Below are 16851 nucleotides of genomic sequence, written 5' to 3' on the forward strand. Positions count from 1 at the left end.
TGTCCTAGGAAATTTTATGAGATCTGTCCTAGGAAATTTTATGAGATCTGTCCTAGGGAATTTTATGAGATAATTTTATGAGATCTGTCCTAGGAAATTTTATGAGATCTGTCCTAGGAAATTTTATGAGATCTGTCCCAGGAAATTTTATGAGATCTGTCCTAGGAAATTTTATGAGATCGTCCTACGAAATTTTATGAGATCTGTCCCAGGAAATTGCATGTAATCTGTCCTAGGAATGTCCATGACAGCACATTACAAGACTTAGTATTAAATAAAGGTACTGTTAAAATGACCATTTCATTGTACACCTTTTTGTATCTAAACTACAACATCAAATGTTAACTGATGTCATTCTAGATCAGGTATATACAAATGCTAATTTTCTTTACACCAGTTTGAAATTGTTCATGTGATGCATACAGGAAAGATATAAAAATTACGCAGCACTTAAATATATACAAAATGACCATTCATTGTACACATTCTTGTTTCTAAACTACACATACAGTAAATACCGGTATATAAAAATTATCTTTCTTGTTACATGTTTTATATCTGTAGTATTTGTTTACCGCTATTTTACACATTTTACATTACATTTTGCAGTGTTGTATTGCTTCAAATTGAATCCAAAAGTTCAGTCACATGACATGTATTTGTTAGTATTACATGTTAACTATGTATCACATCATCATATTGCCAATTAGAATAAATAATCTTACTTTGTATTGTCTGTAGGTCAGGTAAAGGATAGGGTCAAAGTTTTTTGTTTATTATTTATTAGATTTAGTGATAATTTTTATTTCTGGTGCTTCTGTAGTATTGCCTCATTTAGATTATTGTTTGTGAAATCAGGGATAACATGTTATTGTAACAATTTTTTTTAATGTTGGTATTTGGTAGTTATTTTTGAATGATTAGCAAAAGGTTTATTTTATATATTTTCATTATTGACATATAGCCTGCTAAAATTATGCTGCCATTAGTTTTAAGTGTGTTCAGACTATACAGAATGTTCTTCTGTAAATTTGAGTGTGGTCACACTGTGAAGAATGTTGTTCTGTAAATTTAAGTGTGGTAACACTGTGCAGATATTGTACTGCCTGGCTTGATACTATGAATGTGGTAACACTGTACAGAATGCTGTACTGCCTGGCTTGACTGTGGGTGCAGTCACACTGTCCAGAATGTTGTACTGCTTAGTATGTGTGACAAAGGCAAGTCATTATTGATAGCTAGTGTTCTCTGTACTGGAAATTTGATTTATTTTCTAGAAAGTTTACTATTTGTTTATATCTTTAATCTCTAGACAATCAAACTAAAATAAATTCTTTGTAAACCTAATCTTATTTAATATACATGTATACAATAGAATTATTCAAAGTTGTTGTTTTATATTTACATCTAAACAAGCTTCAGGCATTTCTTTACCATCAATTAAATATTGTTACAGTAATACAGTTGACTGTTTTTATTTGCATTGTCTCTATTTAGTCAGAATTTAGTTAGTAGTATGCAACTTCAGTATTAAACAGAAACTAAATCTGGACTTGTCACAATGACCTTTCAAATGTCATAAACTTCTAGTCACTGTTTTTATGCAAGGATACCTCGTCTGTCTGTTCGTACTACCAGATAGGGATACTCATCTATCTAACTGTGAAGATAACAAAAAGAGAATAATAGGTGTTTATTCCATAACAATAGGAGAAAGGACAATGAATCCTTTATTAAACAAAATGAAGTAACAAATGAAATGGCCCCTTATCACATTTCAGTTGGATGTCCATCTGTCACAAAACTTGTTCAGACTACTCAAAAACTACTGGTGCAATTACATCCAAACTTTATAGGAATGATCAGTACCAAAAAAATAGGGAGAAAAAAGGAATCACTAAAGAAAGCCCAACACAGCAAAATTGAAAATGTTGCAGGCTAGGTTTGATTGAACCTGTTCATGGACGGTACTGGAAAGTTCATGCCCCTTTGCACTGGCTTAAGCAGAATTCAACATTTAAACATGAAAAGATAAAATTTTGTATTTAGAAACATCTGCAGGTAGGTTCATGTGGCGGTTATCATAGAACCTTCAATGTGACACTTCTGTGCCATTCCATGAAAAGCGGCCTATGGTCTTCAAGTAATAAAAAGCTTTTGCCCTAGATGAGAAAACAATTGGCGGAACTAAACAAAATTTGAAAGGGGATCAGAGGATATCACAGTCTGGTTATGCATATCATTGACATTTTCTAGTTCAACGATTTTTTTCAGAATAATGGCCTTAATGAGATTTACTTGTAAAGTTTTGATAACTTCTCTTATACCACTAATGCAAAAATCAATGAAACTTTACAGGATTTATCTGTAGGTGAATTACTTGCGCATTATATCAAGGGTTTTCATGTTGAATGATTTTGGCTGGAATTATGAAACTTAACATAGATAGTTGCATGGTGATATTGCTTTGATGGGAGAAAGGGATTCTTACATTGCCCTCCCCAACTATGTTCAGGCTCCAGTTTCACAATCAGGCACAGGGTATATTAAGAGTGCTTTGTGATCCTGTCAGGTCTTGTTTGTTTTTTCATTGAGAATTTGCTCAGAACAAATTATTTCCTCACCTGATACATTACCAAATATACAATGATTCAAACAGTTCTAGTTTTGTAAATTATGTATGACTTAAACATATAACAGGATTTTAAGTTTCTGTATTATTTTACATTGCATTGTATGTTGTTCCTTTTACTGTGTTCTTGATTTGATTTTACAACACAATAGTGAAAGATTGGAATACAATAAATAATTACATTGATACCATTAAGTATGCCACTTTCAAAACTTGAAGAAATGCCACTTTCAAAATTGAACAGTGTTTGATGACTAAACCTTAATTTAGGGGGTAAAGAGCCTGACTGTAACAATAATTAGGGGATAGTTTAAAGATTCTATAAACACAATTGTAAAATAATTATTACAGACCTTTCATTGTAGACCAATTCATTTAGAGTGTGCACAGTGGCAGATGAAATGTCTGTAACTGACAAGTTATATTTTCGAATGTATTGTAAAATGTTGCTAGAACAACCATACACAATTACATTGTTAGAAACACTGTTATATTCTTATACAATCTAATACATTTATAACAGTAATGGAATACAGTGAACAAAGTAATAAAAGTCTTGACACTTTTTATTAACCAATTAAAATGTATAATACAAAATAATTTAATAAAATGTAGCAATATACAAAGAACACATTCTTTTAAATATTCTTTTTCTAAAAACTACATGCCAAGAAAATATTTATTTTTCAACAAAAGATTAAATTAAATGACTAAATGATCCCATGCCAGAAATTAAACTTGAATGCTTCTGAAACTTCAAAAGTCAATAAAAAAATGCCATTCAATGACAATGTGAAGTCTTATATTAAGGGAAGTGACCACTAGCAACATTAAAACAAGCGCCTTTTAGATGACTGAAAATATTGCGCCTGATACTTTAAAACAGGTTTTATTCACGTTTGTTTATTTTTGTTAGTATTCATGAATAAACAATGCAAAAAATGCTCATGCAAATTTCCAAATCCAATTTTAGTACTAATATTCCAGAATTTTGCTGCTTGAAAACTTGTTTGTTACAGTGTTATCAAACTGTATTGAAATTTGTGAAGGCCATTTAAATGTAAGATTTACATCTGTGTACCTTTATTTCATCAAACTCAATAAAAATAAAGAGTATGTACATTAATATACATGTGTAATATTAATATATAATAAACAACCTTATTTACAAGAAAATGATTGTTGTATATGGCACAATGACGTGATGGGACAATTTATTGTTTATTTTCACATGTATTGTACACAAATAATAGTTGCTGAACTATGAGACTGTTATGCTATGCTCGGTTACTGTTACAATAACAGTAACTGTTGAATAAAACAGGTGATATCAATTATCTTCTGACTAAATTGATTGCTACTAGAATGATATACAGTGAATGGCAATTTTAGCTGTGGGTTAAAAAAACAAAGACTTTGTGATACATACTTTTCAAGATAATCAGCGGAAATTATTTTGACATTTAAGGCCCCTGTGACCTTGACCTTTGACCTAGTGACCCAAAAATCAATAGGGGTCATCTACTTGTGATGATCAATCATTATGTGAAATATGAAGACTTTGTGATACATACTTTACAAGATAATCAGCGGAAACCATTTTGATATTTAAGGCCCCTGTGACCTTGACCTTTGACCTAGTGACCCCAAAATCAAAAGGTGTCATCTACTAGTGATGACCAATCTTTGTGTGAAATATGAAGACTTTGTGATACATACTTTTCACGATAATCAGCAGAAATTATTTTGACATTTAAGGTCCCTGTGACCTTGACCTTTGACCTAGTGACCCCAAAATCAATAGGGGTCATCAACTAGTTATGACCAATCACTGTGTGAAATATGAAGACTTTGTGATACATACTTTTCAAGATAATCAGCGGAAACCATTTTACATCCAAACTTTATAGGAATGATCAGTACCAAAAAAATAGGGAGAAAAAAGGAATCACTAAAGAAAGCCCAACACAGCAAAATTGAAAATGTTGCAGGCTAGGTTTGATTGAACCTGTTCATGGACGGTACTGGAAAGTTCATGCCCCTTTGCACTGGCTTAAGCAGAATTCAACATTTAAACATGAAAAGATAAAATTTTGTATTTAGAAACATCTGCAGGTGTGTTCATGTGGCGGTTATCATAGAACCTTCAATGTGACACTTCTGTGCCATTCCATGAAAAGCGGCCTATGGTCTTCAAGTAATAAAAAGCGTGTGCCCTAGATGAGAAAACAATTGGCGGAACTAAACAAAATTTGAAAGGGGATCAGAGGATATCACAGTCTGGTTATGCATATGATTGACATTTTCTAGTTCAACGATTTTTTTCAGAATAATGGCCTTAATGAGATTTACTTGTAAAGTTTTGATAACCTCTCTTATACCACTAATGCAAAATCAATGAAACTTTACAGGATTTATCTGTAGGTGAATTACTTGCGCATTATTACAAAGGTTTTCATGTTGAATGATTTTGGCTGGAATTATGAAACTTAACATAGATAGTTGCATGGTGATATTGCTTTGATGGGAGAAAGGTATTCTTACATTGCCCTCCCAAACTATGTTTATTATTATTATTCAGGCTCTAGTTTCACAATCAGGCACAGGGTATATTAAGAGTGCTTTGTGATCCTGTCGGGTCTTGTTTGTTTTTTCATTGAGAATTTGCTCAGAACAAATTATTTCCTCACCTGATACATTACCAAATATACAATGATTCACACAGTTTTAGTTTTGTAAATTATGTATGACTTATACATATAACAGGATTTTTAGTTTCTGTATTATTTTACATTGCATTGTATGTTGTTCCTTTTACTGTGTTCTTGATTTGATTTTACAACACAATAGTGAAAGATTGGAATACAATTAATAATTACATTGATACCATTAAGTATGCCACTTTCAAAACTTGAAGAAATGCCACTTTCAAAATTGAACAGTGTTTGATGACTAAACCTTAATTTAGGGGGTAAAGAGCCTGACTGTAACAATAATTAGGGGATAGTTCAAAGATTCTATAAACACAATTGTAAAATAATTATTACAGACCTTTCATTGTAGACCAATTCATTTAGAGTGTGCACAGTGGCAGATGAAATGCCTGTAACTGACTGTGACAAGTTATATTTTCCAATGTATTGTAAAATGTTGCTAGAACAACCATTCACAATTACATTGTTAGAAACACTGTTATATTCTTATACAATCTAATACATTTATAACAGTAATGGAATACAGTGAACAAAGTAATAAAAGTCTTGACACTTTTTATTAACCAATTAAAATGTATATATACAAAATAATTTAATAAAATGTAGCAATATACAAAGAACACATTCTTTTAAATATTCTTTTTCTAAAAACTACATGCCAAGAAAATATTTATTTTTCAACAAAAGATTAAATTAAATGACTAAATGATCCCATGCCAGAAATTAAACTTGAATGCTTCTGAAACTTCAAAGGTCAATAAAAAATTGCCATTCAATGACAATGTGAAATCTTATATTAAGGGAAGTGACCTCTAGCTACATTAAAACAAGCGCCTTTTAGATGACTGGAAATATTGCGCCTGATACTTTAAAACAGGTTTTATTCATGTTTGTTTATTTTTGTTAGTATTCATGATTAAACAATGCAAAAAATGCTCATGCAAATTTCCAAATCCAATTTTAGTACTAATATTCCAGAATTTTGCTGCTTGAAAACTTGTTTGTTACAGTGTTATCAAACTGTATTGAAATTTGTGAAGGCCATTTAAATGTAAGATTTACATCTGTGTACCTTTATTTCATCAAACTCAATAAAAATAAAGAGTATGTACATTAATATACATGTGTAATATTAATATATAATAAACAACCTTATTTACAAGAAAATGATTGTTGTATATGGCACAATGACGTGATGGGACAATTTATTGTTTATTTTCACATGCATGTATTGTACACAAATAATAGTTGCTGAACTATGAGACTGTTACACTATGCTCAGTTTAACTGTTACAACTACACAGTAACTGTTGAATAAAACAGGTGATATCAATTATCTTCTGACTAAATTGATTGCTACTAGAATGATATACAGTGAATGGCAATTTTAGCTGTGGGTTAAAAAAACACATATAATATAAATGAGAAACACAGAAATCTGATGAAGATGTCACTTCCTTGTTTGCAAAGTTTTTGTCATTGCAAATTCACAATTGCAAAAATTACTAAAAATTCAAAATTTGTGCAGAAATTGTTTTGCACATAAGTGTTTTACAGTATGTAACTGTCCAATTTTAAACATACTTGTCAATAGCTATGAAATTGAATTTATGATCTCAACATAATGCATGTAAATAAAGATAACATACTGTTATAGAAGGAGACAAAATAACAGAAAAATATAACCAAGACTGCCTAGCCATTTTTAACGCACAGAAATACATTTTTTCTCCAACACAAGTTTAAAAATGTTCTAATTATAGATTGAGAGCATGTTACATGTTTAACAACTGATGAAAGTAACACTGAACATGCAGTAAATGTGTTGTAAAGGTAACAAAATGTTAACAAAGTAGTATTTTGACTTCCATACAAAATGCTAATTTAATATTAATACACCCATTGCTATACAAATATATTACCTAAATATTTAATCAAATAAGGCAATAGAAAATAAATTACTAGATTCTCATCCAATTGTTTTGACAAAATTGTGGCAGGCAGGTTGATTTTATTTCATATTTTTTTATTCTTGGCAAGTGGCAATACATAAGAAGGGCAATGTAGAAGAATTTGGCTGTCTTCTTTAATGAAAAATAACAGCAAAATAGAACAAGAATGTCGAACGACACATATACCCCCCTTTCTAGCCATTGACTCACATAATTGGTAATTTTATTACAGAAACTTGCCAAAAATGGGTACATGGAAGTGTTCAATTATGGAAAAATCAACGAAAACCATTTTGACATTTAAGGCCCCTGTGACCTTGACCTTTGACCTAGTGACCCCAAAATCAATAGGGGTCATCTACCTGTGATGACCAATCACTATGTGAAATATGAAGACTTTGTGATACATACTTTTCAAGATAATCAGCAGAAACCATTTTGATATTTAAGGCCCCTGTGACCTTGACCTTTGACCTAGTGACCCCAAAATCAAAAAGGGGTCATCTACTAGTGATGACCAATCTTTGTGTGAAATATGAAGACTTTGTGATACATACTTTTCAAGATAATCAGCAGAAATTATTTTGACATTTAAGGCCCCTGTGACCTTGACCTTTGACCTAGTGACCCAAAAATCAATAGGGGTCATCTACTTGTGATGACCAATCACTATGTGAAATATGAAGACTTTGTGATACATACTTTTCAAGATAATCAGCGGAAACCATTTTGATATTTAAGGCCCCTGTGACTTTGACCTAGTGACCCCAAAATCAAAAGGTGTCATCTACTAGTGATGACCAATCTTTGTGTGAAATATGAAGACTTTGTGATACATACTTTTCACGATAATCAGCGAAAATTATTTTGACATTTAAGGTTCCTGTGACCTTGACCTTTGACTTAGTGACCCCAAAATCAATAGGGGTCATCTACTAGTTATGACCAATCACTGTGTGAAATATGAAGACTTTGTGATACATACTTTTCAAGATAATCAGCGGAAACCATTTTGACATTTAAGGTCCCTGTGACCTTGACCTTTGACCTAGTGACCCCAAAATCAATAGGGGTCATCTACTAGTTATGACCAATCACTGTGTGAAATATGAAGACTTTGTGATACATACTTTTCAAGATAATCAGCGGAAACTATTTTGACATTTAAGGTCCCTGTGACCTTGACCTTTGACCTAGTGACCCCAAAATCAATAGGGGTCATCTACTAGTTATAACCAATCACTATGTGAAATATGAAGACTTTGTGATACATACTTTTCAAGATAATCAGCGGAAACCATGTGGTCTACCGACGGACAGACAGACAGACAGACAGACCGACATTAGCAAAACAATATACCCCCTCTTCTTCGAAGGGGGGCATAAAAATGTGTTTTTTATCTGTTAAATATACAGTTTCTTTTATAGCTAATCTTGATGTTAAGCTGCAAATGTAAAAGCTACTTGGCAGCATTCAGTGCAAAGAAAACAATAAATTTGGACATTACACAATATGTCATGGACTTTATTTTACTGAAAGATTGAATGAAACTTTGATGTACATTTTTTTTTAGAAAAAAAAAATGATTTCTGCCATGCAGGCAGGGACGAGAATCTAGGATTTTATTTTCTGATGCCTTACCTAAAAATAAATTGATATTTATCAACATTTCGTAAGAACATGTAAAGTACACTACTTCATTAAAAATGTAAATATTTAAAGTATGAACATATTATTGCATACATGTATATGCTGGTAAACCCAGCAACATATCTAAATATACACAGAAAATATGCTTCAGTAAAACATAATGGCCATGTCATTCTATACACATCTGACCAAAATTTACATCACAGTTATACACAATATTATATACAAAGTTGCCGTGACGATGTTTCTATAGTGTAGTACAGGAATGATGAATAAATCATGAATATATTCCATATAATACCCTCACTAGTCCAATTTAGCAGCGTCACTCGTCTCTTCAGTAAATGCTTTATAAACAAACATTCCAAGTATCAAATGTACAGTTCCTATAGCAACAAATGCTGCATAAAAATAACTGTCCTGACTGGTCATACCAAAAAATACTGAAATTAAATAAAACAGGAGATGTGACATCGTTATACACATGTATACTGGTACATTGTACATGTTAAATAAAGATATAATGTTATATAAGGGAGGGTACTTCCATTACCAACTGAGATCAATGTATGTAAGTGCAAAACTTGCATCACAACAAACTGACAAGTCTGTCAAGCACTCCATTTAATAACTGATAAAGATTCAATTTACTTTCTCAGTTAACAGCCCTGAGAAATAATTATTTTACAATTAAAAAAAAAAATAATATCATAATTACATTGATAATTGTAAGGTAGTAGAAAAAATAGTATAATTGTGTATTTATGCTGCCAATTAAAACATAAATAAGACCAAAATATAAGGTTTGGTTATCCTATAAACTTGTGACATTTGTATCGTAAATATAGATACATGTATGTACTTAGCAGAAGAAAGTAAACAATTTTTCATCTATTTCTAAAATCATTAAATCACTAAAGACTTAATTGCTGTTACAACTTTTCTGCCAAATTACGATTTTCCGAAAAACTACAAACATTTTCAAAAAAGTAAATTGTGTTAAAACTTGTCTCCTAACAAGACAATGATATAAAAAAGTACATACGTTCAAATAACATTCTTTTACTGAAGAAGTACAGGAACACTGGGAAGAACAACATAGATAAACTAAATATAATCATCGTCTTCATAACTCCTGCATCTCTCTCCCGGCCACCTGTCATCCTGTAACAACAACAACAATAACAATTAGTAGTCTGTCCATGCATAGAAATTTCGGTATGCCTAAAATACAAGTGACTTTTTTGACGAAAGTGACCAAAAGTGACTTATAAAATATGAATTATAGCGTTTTAATAGACTTATAAAAATTATAATGATTATTTTTGAAAATGAATATTATCAATTTCTGAAACTATGCGTCTATAAACTGTTATTTTAATATAAATTAAATGCTACATTTCATATTTTATAAGTCACTTTCGTATCATTCAATGTAAGCGAAAGGAAGATCTCAGAATTTGTGTATAGAAATTATGCAAATAAATAGCGATTAAATCATCATAATATGATAATTTTTGATAATAAATATAATTAACTTCTAATAATATACGTCTACAAACTGCAATTTTATTGTATTAGTCTATTAAAACGCTATAATTCATATTTTAAAAGTCACTTTTGTCAAAAAAGTCACTTTCATATTTTAGGCAAACCATAGAAATTTCGGTGAAAATTGTTCCATTAATTTGTAAAACTGAGTTAATGCCTTTGAATTAACTATATTACATAGATGTGGGTCTTTACGAAGAGCGACTATCGTCTATATAACATAAAGCCCTGGCACACAAATTATTTGTTGGTCTAGATCTGTAGATTTTAGGTAATTTGTAATTCAAAGTTTTTCATTTTCTGGCTTTTGACATAAGTTTAATAACTGTCTGTGTAGTATTAGTCATAAAATTGTTATGACAAAATTCACCACATTTTTAATGAAAATACAATAGACAAACGTCCGATTTGAGTAAATATCGCGCAAAATGTATTTATCCCATACTTTCTGAGCTTTCCCTTGATACACTAAGTTTTCTCAACATCTACATCATACAGAAACTCCTGGCCTTTTCGAAGCAAAAACAGCTTACTTTGCAGATCATTCAACAGGTATCAGCCTCACATTCTAATCCAGACTACAATATATATATCAAGGGCCCTAAACCGAATTGTTGGGAAAATTAAATTTGATCCAGACTAAATTTTTACTCTAATTCTTAAGACCTAAAGGCGTCAAATCCGATTGATTAGCGTAATATCGAAGTATATTACACTTTGCTCTAAATTAATTTTGAAAATACCAAACAAACACAAAAGAGAAACTACTTTCTGAAATCGTGGTTTTTAAAACAAATAATAATGCAACGTCCTATCATTAATAATAAAATTTAGATGAAGAAGATATTTTTTTTAATTGGAGCACCTTGTTCTCAAATCATCTGCCATGTTGTTGTTGTTGTTATTGTTCTAAAACATTTACCATACTATCTCCCAATACATGTGTCTTCCAAATAAATTGTAATGTTCAAACTAAAGATTACTAAAGATTGTTGGAAAAAAACTTAAGATTACTGTACACGAAGTGAAGTGCACTTGGTGACTTTTTAAAGACTATTTTGTGGTCACATTTTTGTATTTCTATTCCTATTTTTGTATCTTATTTCCTTTCCCCTTAAATATTAGTGAAGGCAATAAATATCAAGATCAGCAGACTCCACACAACTCTAAATTAATATATTTTCACTTCTATATATGAGTTTACTGTGTACGGTTAGTTTATATATATAACAGTACAGTAAATTAAATGTTATCTCTGGCATGTCAATATTATTTATTATTATTATTTTATTATAAAGCATTTAGTGTCTATATATATCCCACACTATAGTATTACGATTAGTTTCATAATGTTGGATTTTGTGCGTCTTTTATGAGTTTTATGTTAACATGTATAGCTATGTTTTGTGAACTGTATATGTATACCGACAATAAATAAATTTCTGGGAAGGGCTTAATCTAATGTTGTAAGAACTTGTTGCCCAACCCATTTGCATTTTGATATATACTCATTATTTGTATGATATATTTGTAAACATGTATTAAATGCAATAAAATATGTTTAAACTAAATAAATTTTGATTAGTTTAATCATATTTTATTGCTTTTACATTTTATACAAAAACAGATACATTGTCACATGTAAACATTCTACAAAACAGTAACGAATACATTTACAGTTAATACATGGATATTATAGTTATTATAAAAAAAGAAAAAGGGTCGGGCCACAAGTTTTAACAACAAATTTTGATTTGATTTGGTGGGCACTACATGTGTACCTCTAGTGCACTTCAATGCGCACATTAAATTTAAAGTGTACCAGAGTTGCGAAAATTTGCATCATCACTTCCGGGAAATTTCCTCTCCCACCCCATTCTATAAATAAATCACTGGATCTCTGGACATTCCCCCACCCCTCCCCCAGTGGAAATGTAAAGCTTGGGCATCATAGTTTCACAAAATAGACTTAGATGCGTTTCCTATACAATATTTTTTTTAACTAATTACTAATGGCTAGTCTGACAGAAAAAGATCTGGCATGTTTATAGTTTTCTAGTTATTGACCAGTAAGCATTAACTAACACTTCATTTCATTTTCCTCATCATACTAAATAAGTAACCTACTGGGCGGATCCAATTTTCTTCTTGAATTTTGAAACTAAAGCCCTAACCAACATATCGTCTTATTATAAGTAATAGTTCTGCCTTTAATTTATTTCTCTCGTTTTAAAACATCTAGAGCGGAAACATGATTTTGAAGATTTTAAAGTGTGACCTAACCTGAGGAAGATTAAACCTGCGCTCTGCACAATGTTCCAGATTGGTTAACAAGACTGGACACACAATTGCTAACAGACGGACAGACAACCGGGTGCAATATACGGGATTTTTCCGGGCATATAACTATTTTTTTTGTTATAAAATTTAAATATGCCTATCCAAATAAGTGTAAGGTTTTGATCATAATATTAAAATGCATTTCACAATTGAAAACTGAATACATTTACAGATTTTTTTAATTGATTAACTCTACAAAGAAAGACAATGCAAGTAAACAGAAAAGAAAATCGTTTGCTTTCATAAAACAATCTGTAAAACTTTAAACAGGGAACAGTTCTTGACTATCTCTGGCGTCAGCGTTGATTTAAGTGTTTATGTAAACGTCTATTTTCTCAAAAACTGTCAAAAGTTTTTGTCAAAATTTTACATTTTAAACTTCCGTATGACAGTGTGCCATATTTTGCTATATATGTTTGTACGTGTTCATATAATAAACTTTCTTTTCCATGCATGTTTCATATTTGTTTCATGCATCTCTGTAAAGTAAAGAAGTTCACATAAAAACAGCGAAAAACGGAATCCCTAAAGAACGCCTTTAACGGCAAAATTCAAAGTGTGGCTGGCTCAGTTTGAATAAGTCTGTCCAAGCCAACATATCACTGCCATCGCTAATGTGAGCACTCGCAACATTGTTCATTCTCTGACAAACATCTTTCTCAAAACAAACACTCATTTCCCGGTCATTTGGTATGTGATGAACGCCGTCTTTCTTTGTTTTTTGTAGCATGTCTTGGATGGGAACCATAATATGACAGGAAATCAGATTATCTTGACCATGGTTCATGATATTGACCTGCATTGTACCGTCATATGGTATCGTACTAGAAACACAGAATAGAAACATTCCGTGGTCAAGTCAATATACATGCATATTTATTGTCGGATTGTATATATAACATACGAACATGCTTCACACTACCCCCTACCGAACGGATAGAGCAATCAAGTGCATTATTATACGATATACATGCACAGCATAAAAAACTAATACTTAGACGTAATATGACGTCACATATATACGTCAATAAACGACGGATTTATATTCGTGAATAAAACAAATGACGTCAGAAATATTACTTCTACGCACAATGTGTAGTTCAACATAATTATTTTTGTCAGTTCCGTTTTTACAAGCATGTTAAAATAGAAATAGGAATTATTTGTTCTTGCATTTTAATATACAAATGTAATTATTAATACAGGGTAAATCTATTCCGTTTTCGAAGCAATTAAAACCGTAAAATTATTAACGTTTAGGACGGTACCTTGCATCTTCCAGTACCGTCCTTGAACAAACTCAATCAACATTTTCGATGTAAAAATTCGTTTCGGTCTGTTTTTCTCTAAAGTATTAATAGGTCATTTATACGGAAAAGAGAAATTATGTGTCCCTTAAATATGATGATATAATTTTACCTGAAATAAATCAATTTAATTATTTTCCTAATTTGCTGGAAATCTAGTGTATATGGCAAAAGAAAATGAAACGTTCCATTTTAGGATAATCTATGACATTTTCATTTTATTGTATATTCTAAAAAGGAACTGAGACCCTATTTATTAAATAATGCCTGTCCCTTTCAATACTAGAATCTGTTTAGGTTATTTTCATCTTGTTTCAAAATATTGTTTTTATGTATTTCAACTCCTATCCTCAAAGCATATATGTTAGAAGTGTAAAGTTTATATTATAGTTGTTCTGCAAACCCTATTTCACTGTAAAATTTGTACAATTTTATAGTCCCAAAATTTTGTCATTACCGAAACACGATATTTATTGTCCGCATTTCAAATGTAAATCCGAACAATAGATTTAACTTGATGACGTCATCATTAAAGTTTTTTGGCGGTAATATTTTAAACAAGAACCGATGGAAGACGAGGAAAGCCATTTTAAAGGTAGGAAATAATTTATTTAGCAAACAGAAATTCTCCGTCATTACCGAACGATACATTTCTTAAAAGATTCAATGTATTTGTGTGTTGGAATGTTAAAGATCAATGCATATACCTTGTATGTTTGTGATTTAAGAACAATCTGTGAAATACCCAGTAAACAAACATGGCCGCCAAACAAAAAAGATTAGTTTGTCATTTCCGCAACGGTCATTACCAAAACGATGTATTTTGTTATGGTAATGACAATATCGTTTCGGTAATGACAAAAATATCACAAATAACTTTATTTTAATGATTTTTTCTAACATATTAATGCTATGATTATGATAGATCTAGATGATGGCTTTTCATATTTACTTCTTAAATTATTCATTTTACTTGAAGCATGGAATATTACATTGTATGATATATGTTTGACCTCTGTTTTAATAGTATATATACATAATCACAGATAAGCAAGTTTAAATCAACAACACATACTTGTATTATAAAGTTACAAAATAAATACCAATAACAATGTAATGAAGTTTGTTTAAAATATTTAATCTAAATATTTCACTCACTTTGACAAATCCTTCTACAGTCACTTTTTTATGTTTTAGGCCTAAAAAAAAAATTGGACAATCTAGACAAATTCATCGGAAAATCTGAACAAGCCTTATATACAGTACTAAGGCAGGAAGATATAAGACCGTTTGCTAAACACATTTGTGATTTATATAACAGTATCTTGGATAGCAAAGATAAAAGAAAATTGATTCAACTGAGGCTTGAAGCATATCATGGCATTAACAAGCGGTGAAAGGGCTGCACTCTGGCGCAAACGTCAGAAAGAAGACCCAGAAAGACATGCAAAATACAAGGAAAAAGAACGCCAAAGATACAAGAAGAGACGTGAAGAAGGATCACTTAAATCAATAAATGAAATGAATGAAAGAGAAAAACGAAAAACAAGGAGAAATTGGCGTAAGAATCAAAGCTCGAAGAGGCAAAGGGATAATATGATCATTAAACATGTACAACAACAGCTGAGCCCCCCAACTAGTCCAAATACAGACAACCCTGAAAACATTCCTCCAAAGAAACGAGGACGAAAACGTACAAGAAAAGAAAACTCGAAAGCATATCGAGACCTATTTCAGTTGAGAGTTCGGTTTGATTGTGAAAGAAGGCTTAAAGAGAAATACAAAAAGCGTGCATACCGGCTGAGCAAAAATTACACAGAAAAGACGGATATTGATAAAGAAGTAGATATAAAACTGAAGTCCAAAGATATCAGAAAGGCTTTAACACTTCATTTGATAATGATCCGAAATATAAAAGAAATGAAGGATCAAGTAAACAAGAAGGACAAAAAAGTAATCAGAGAAATAGTATGTAGAGACAAAATACTGAAAAAATACAAGCTAGGAAAATATGCTCAAAAAGTATTATCTATGAAAGTGACCCAGAATACAAAAAGGCAAACCAAAGAAAAACGATGGTCATTGATAAAAACATTAGTTGTAGACTTTATCCAACGTGATGACAACTCACGTATCATGGGGGGTAAGAAGTTCACAGTAACACGACACGGAAATAAAAAACAGATTCGCCTATTAAATGACAGTATGAAAAACTTACATGAAAAGTTCTTGAGTGAGCACACAAGTAAAATATCATACAGTCTTTTTTGTAAACTTAAACCCTTCTATGTCATCAAACCAACAGAGAAACACAGAGAAACATGTCTTTGCAAACATCACGAAAACATACAATTTAAGATTAACAAAATTTTCCAAGAAAAGGCCATAGAAACAAACAATATTGATGCCCTATTGAAAGAGATAACTTGTAGTATAGAAAGCAAAGCATGTATGTACAGAGAATGTGCAAACTGTCGTACCAAAAGTTTGTCATTTAAAAATGCCGATGGCAGACAAGTTTTTTGGTACAGCTGGAAAAATGTACGATTTGAAAAAGAAAAGAGAAACGAAAATGGCACCGTAGAAATAAGAAAAATTGTGAAAACGATGAAACAAAAAGAATATGGAACTCTTGAAAACCTTACTTTTGACATGCAAAATGATTTGAAACGAGTTGGGAGACACGTATACAACATCAGACATC

General features: G+C 31.2%; 1 protein-coding gene across 1 annotated transcript; it reads right to left on the reverse strand.

Annotated features, from left to right (window-relative positions):
• Positions 1-5884: 5884 nt before the first annotated feature.
• LOC132736812 (vacuolar ATPase assembly integral membrane protein VMA21-like) lies at positions 5885-11485 on the reverse strand. Its single transcript, XM_060724025.1, has 3 exons — positions 11366-11485; positions 9995-10113; positions 5885-9392 (listed from the first exon to the last, which is right to left on the reverse strand). Exons 1-3 carry the CDS (start codon positions 11386-11388, stop codon positions 9256-9258), a joined length of 279 nt encoding a protein of 92 aa, XP_060580008.1. The 5' UTR covers positions 11389-11485; the 3' UTR covers positions 5885-9255.
• Between the last annotated feature and the right edge of the window lie 5366 nt (positions 11486-16851).

The sequence above is a fragment of the Ruditapes philippinarum genome, unplaced genomic scaffold (genome assembly GCF_026571515.1).
Source record: "Ruditapes philippinarum isolate M1 unplaced genomic scaffold, ASM2657151v2 ctg1062_1_1_1_1, whole genome shotgun sequence".
In the NCBI taxonomy this organism is placed as follows: Eukaryota; Metazoa; Mollusca; class Bivalvia; order Venerida; family Veneridae; genus Ruditapes; species Ruditapes philippinarum.

What these genes read in the sequence shown, in the direction of transcription:
- LOC132736812 (XM_060724025.1), bottom strand. Translation starts at nt 11,388, where the DNA reads ATGGCAGATGATTTGAGAACAAG. An exon ending in GCAGATGATTTGAGAACAAG is followed by an intron (nt 10,114 to 11,365) that starts GTGCTCCAATTA and finishes TTGTTGTTACAG; the next exon opens with GATGACAGGTGGCCGGGAGA. An exon ending in TAAAAGAATGTTATTTGAAC is followed by an intron (nt 9,393 to 9,994) that starts GTATGTACTTTT and finishes ATTTAATTTCAG; the next exon opens with TATTTTTTGGTATGACCAGT.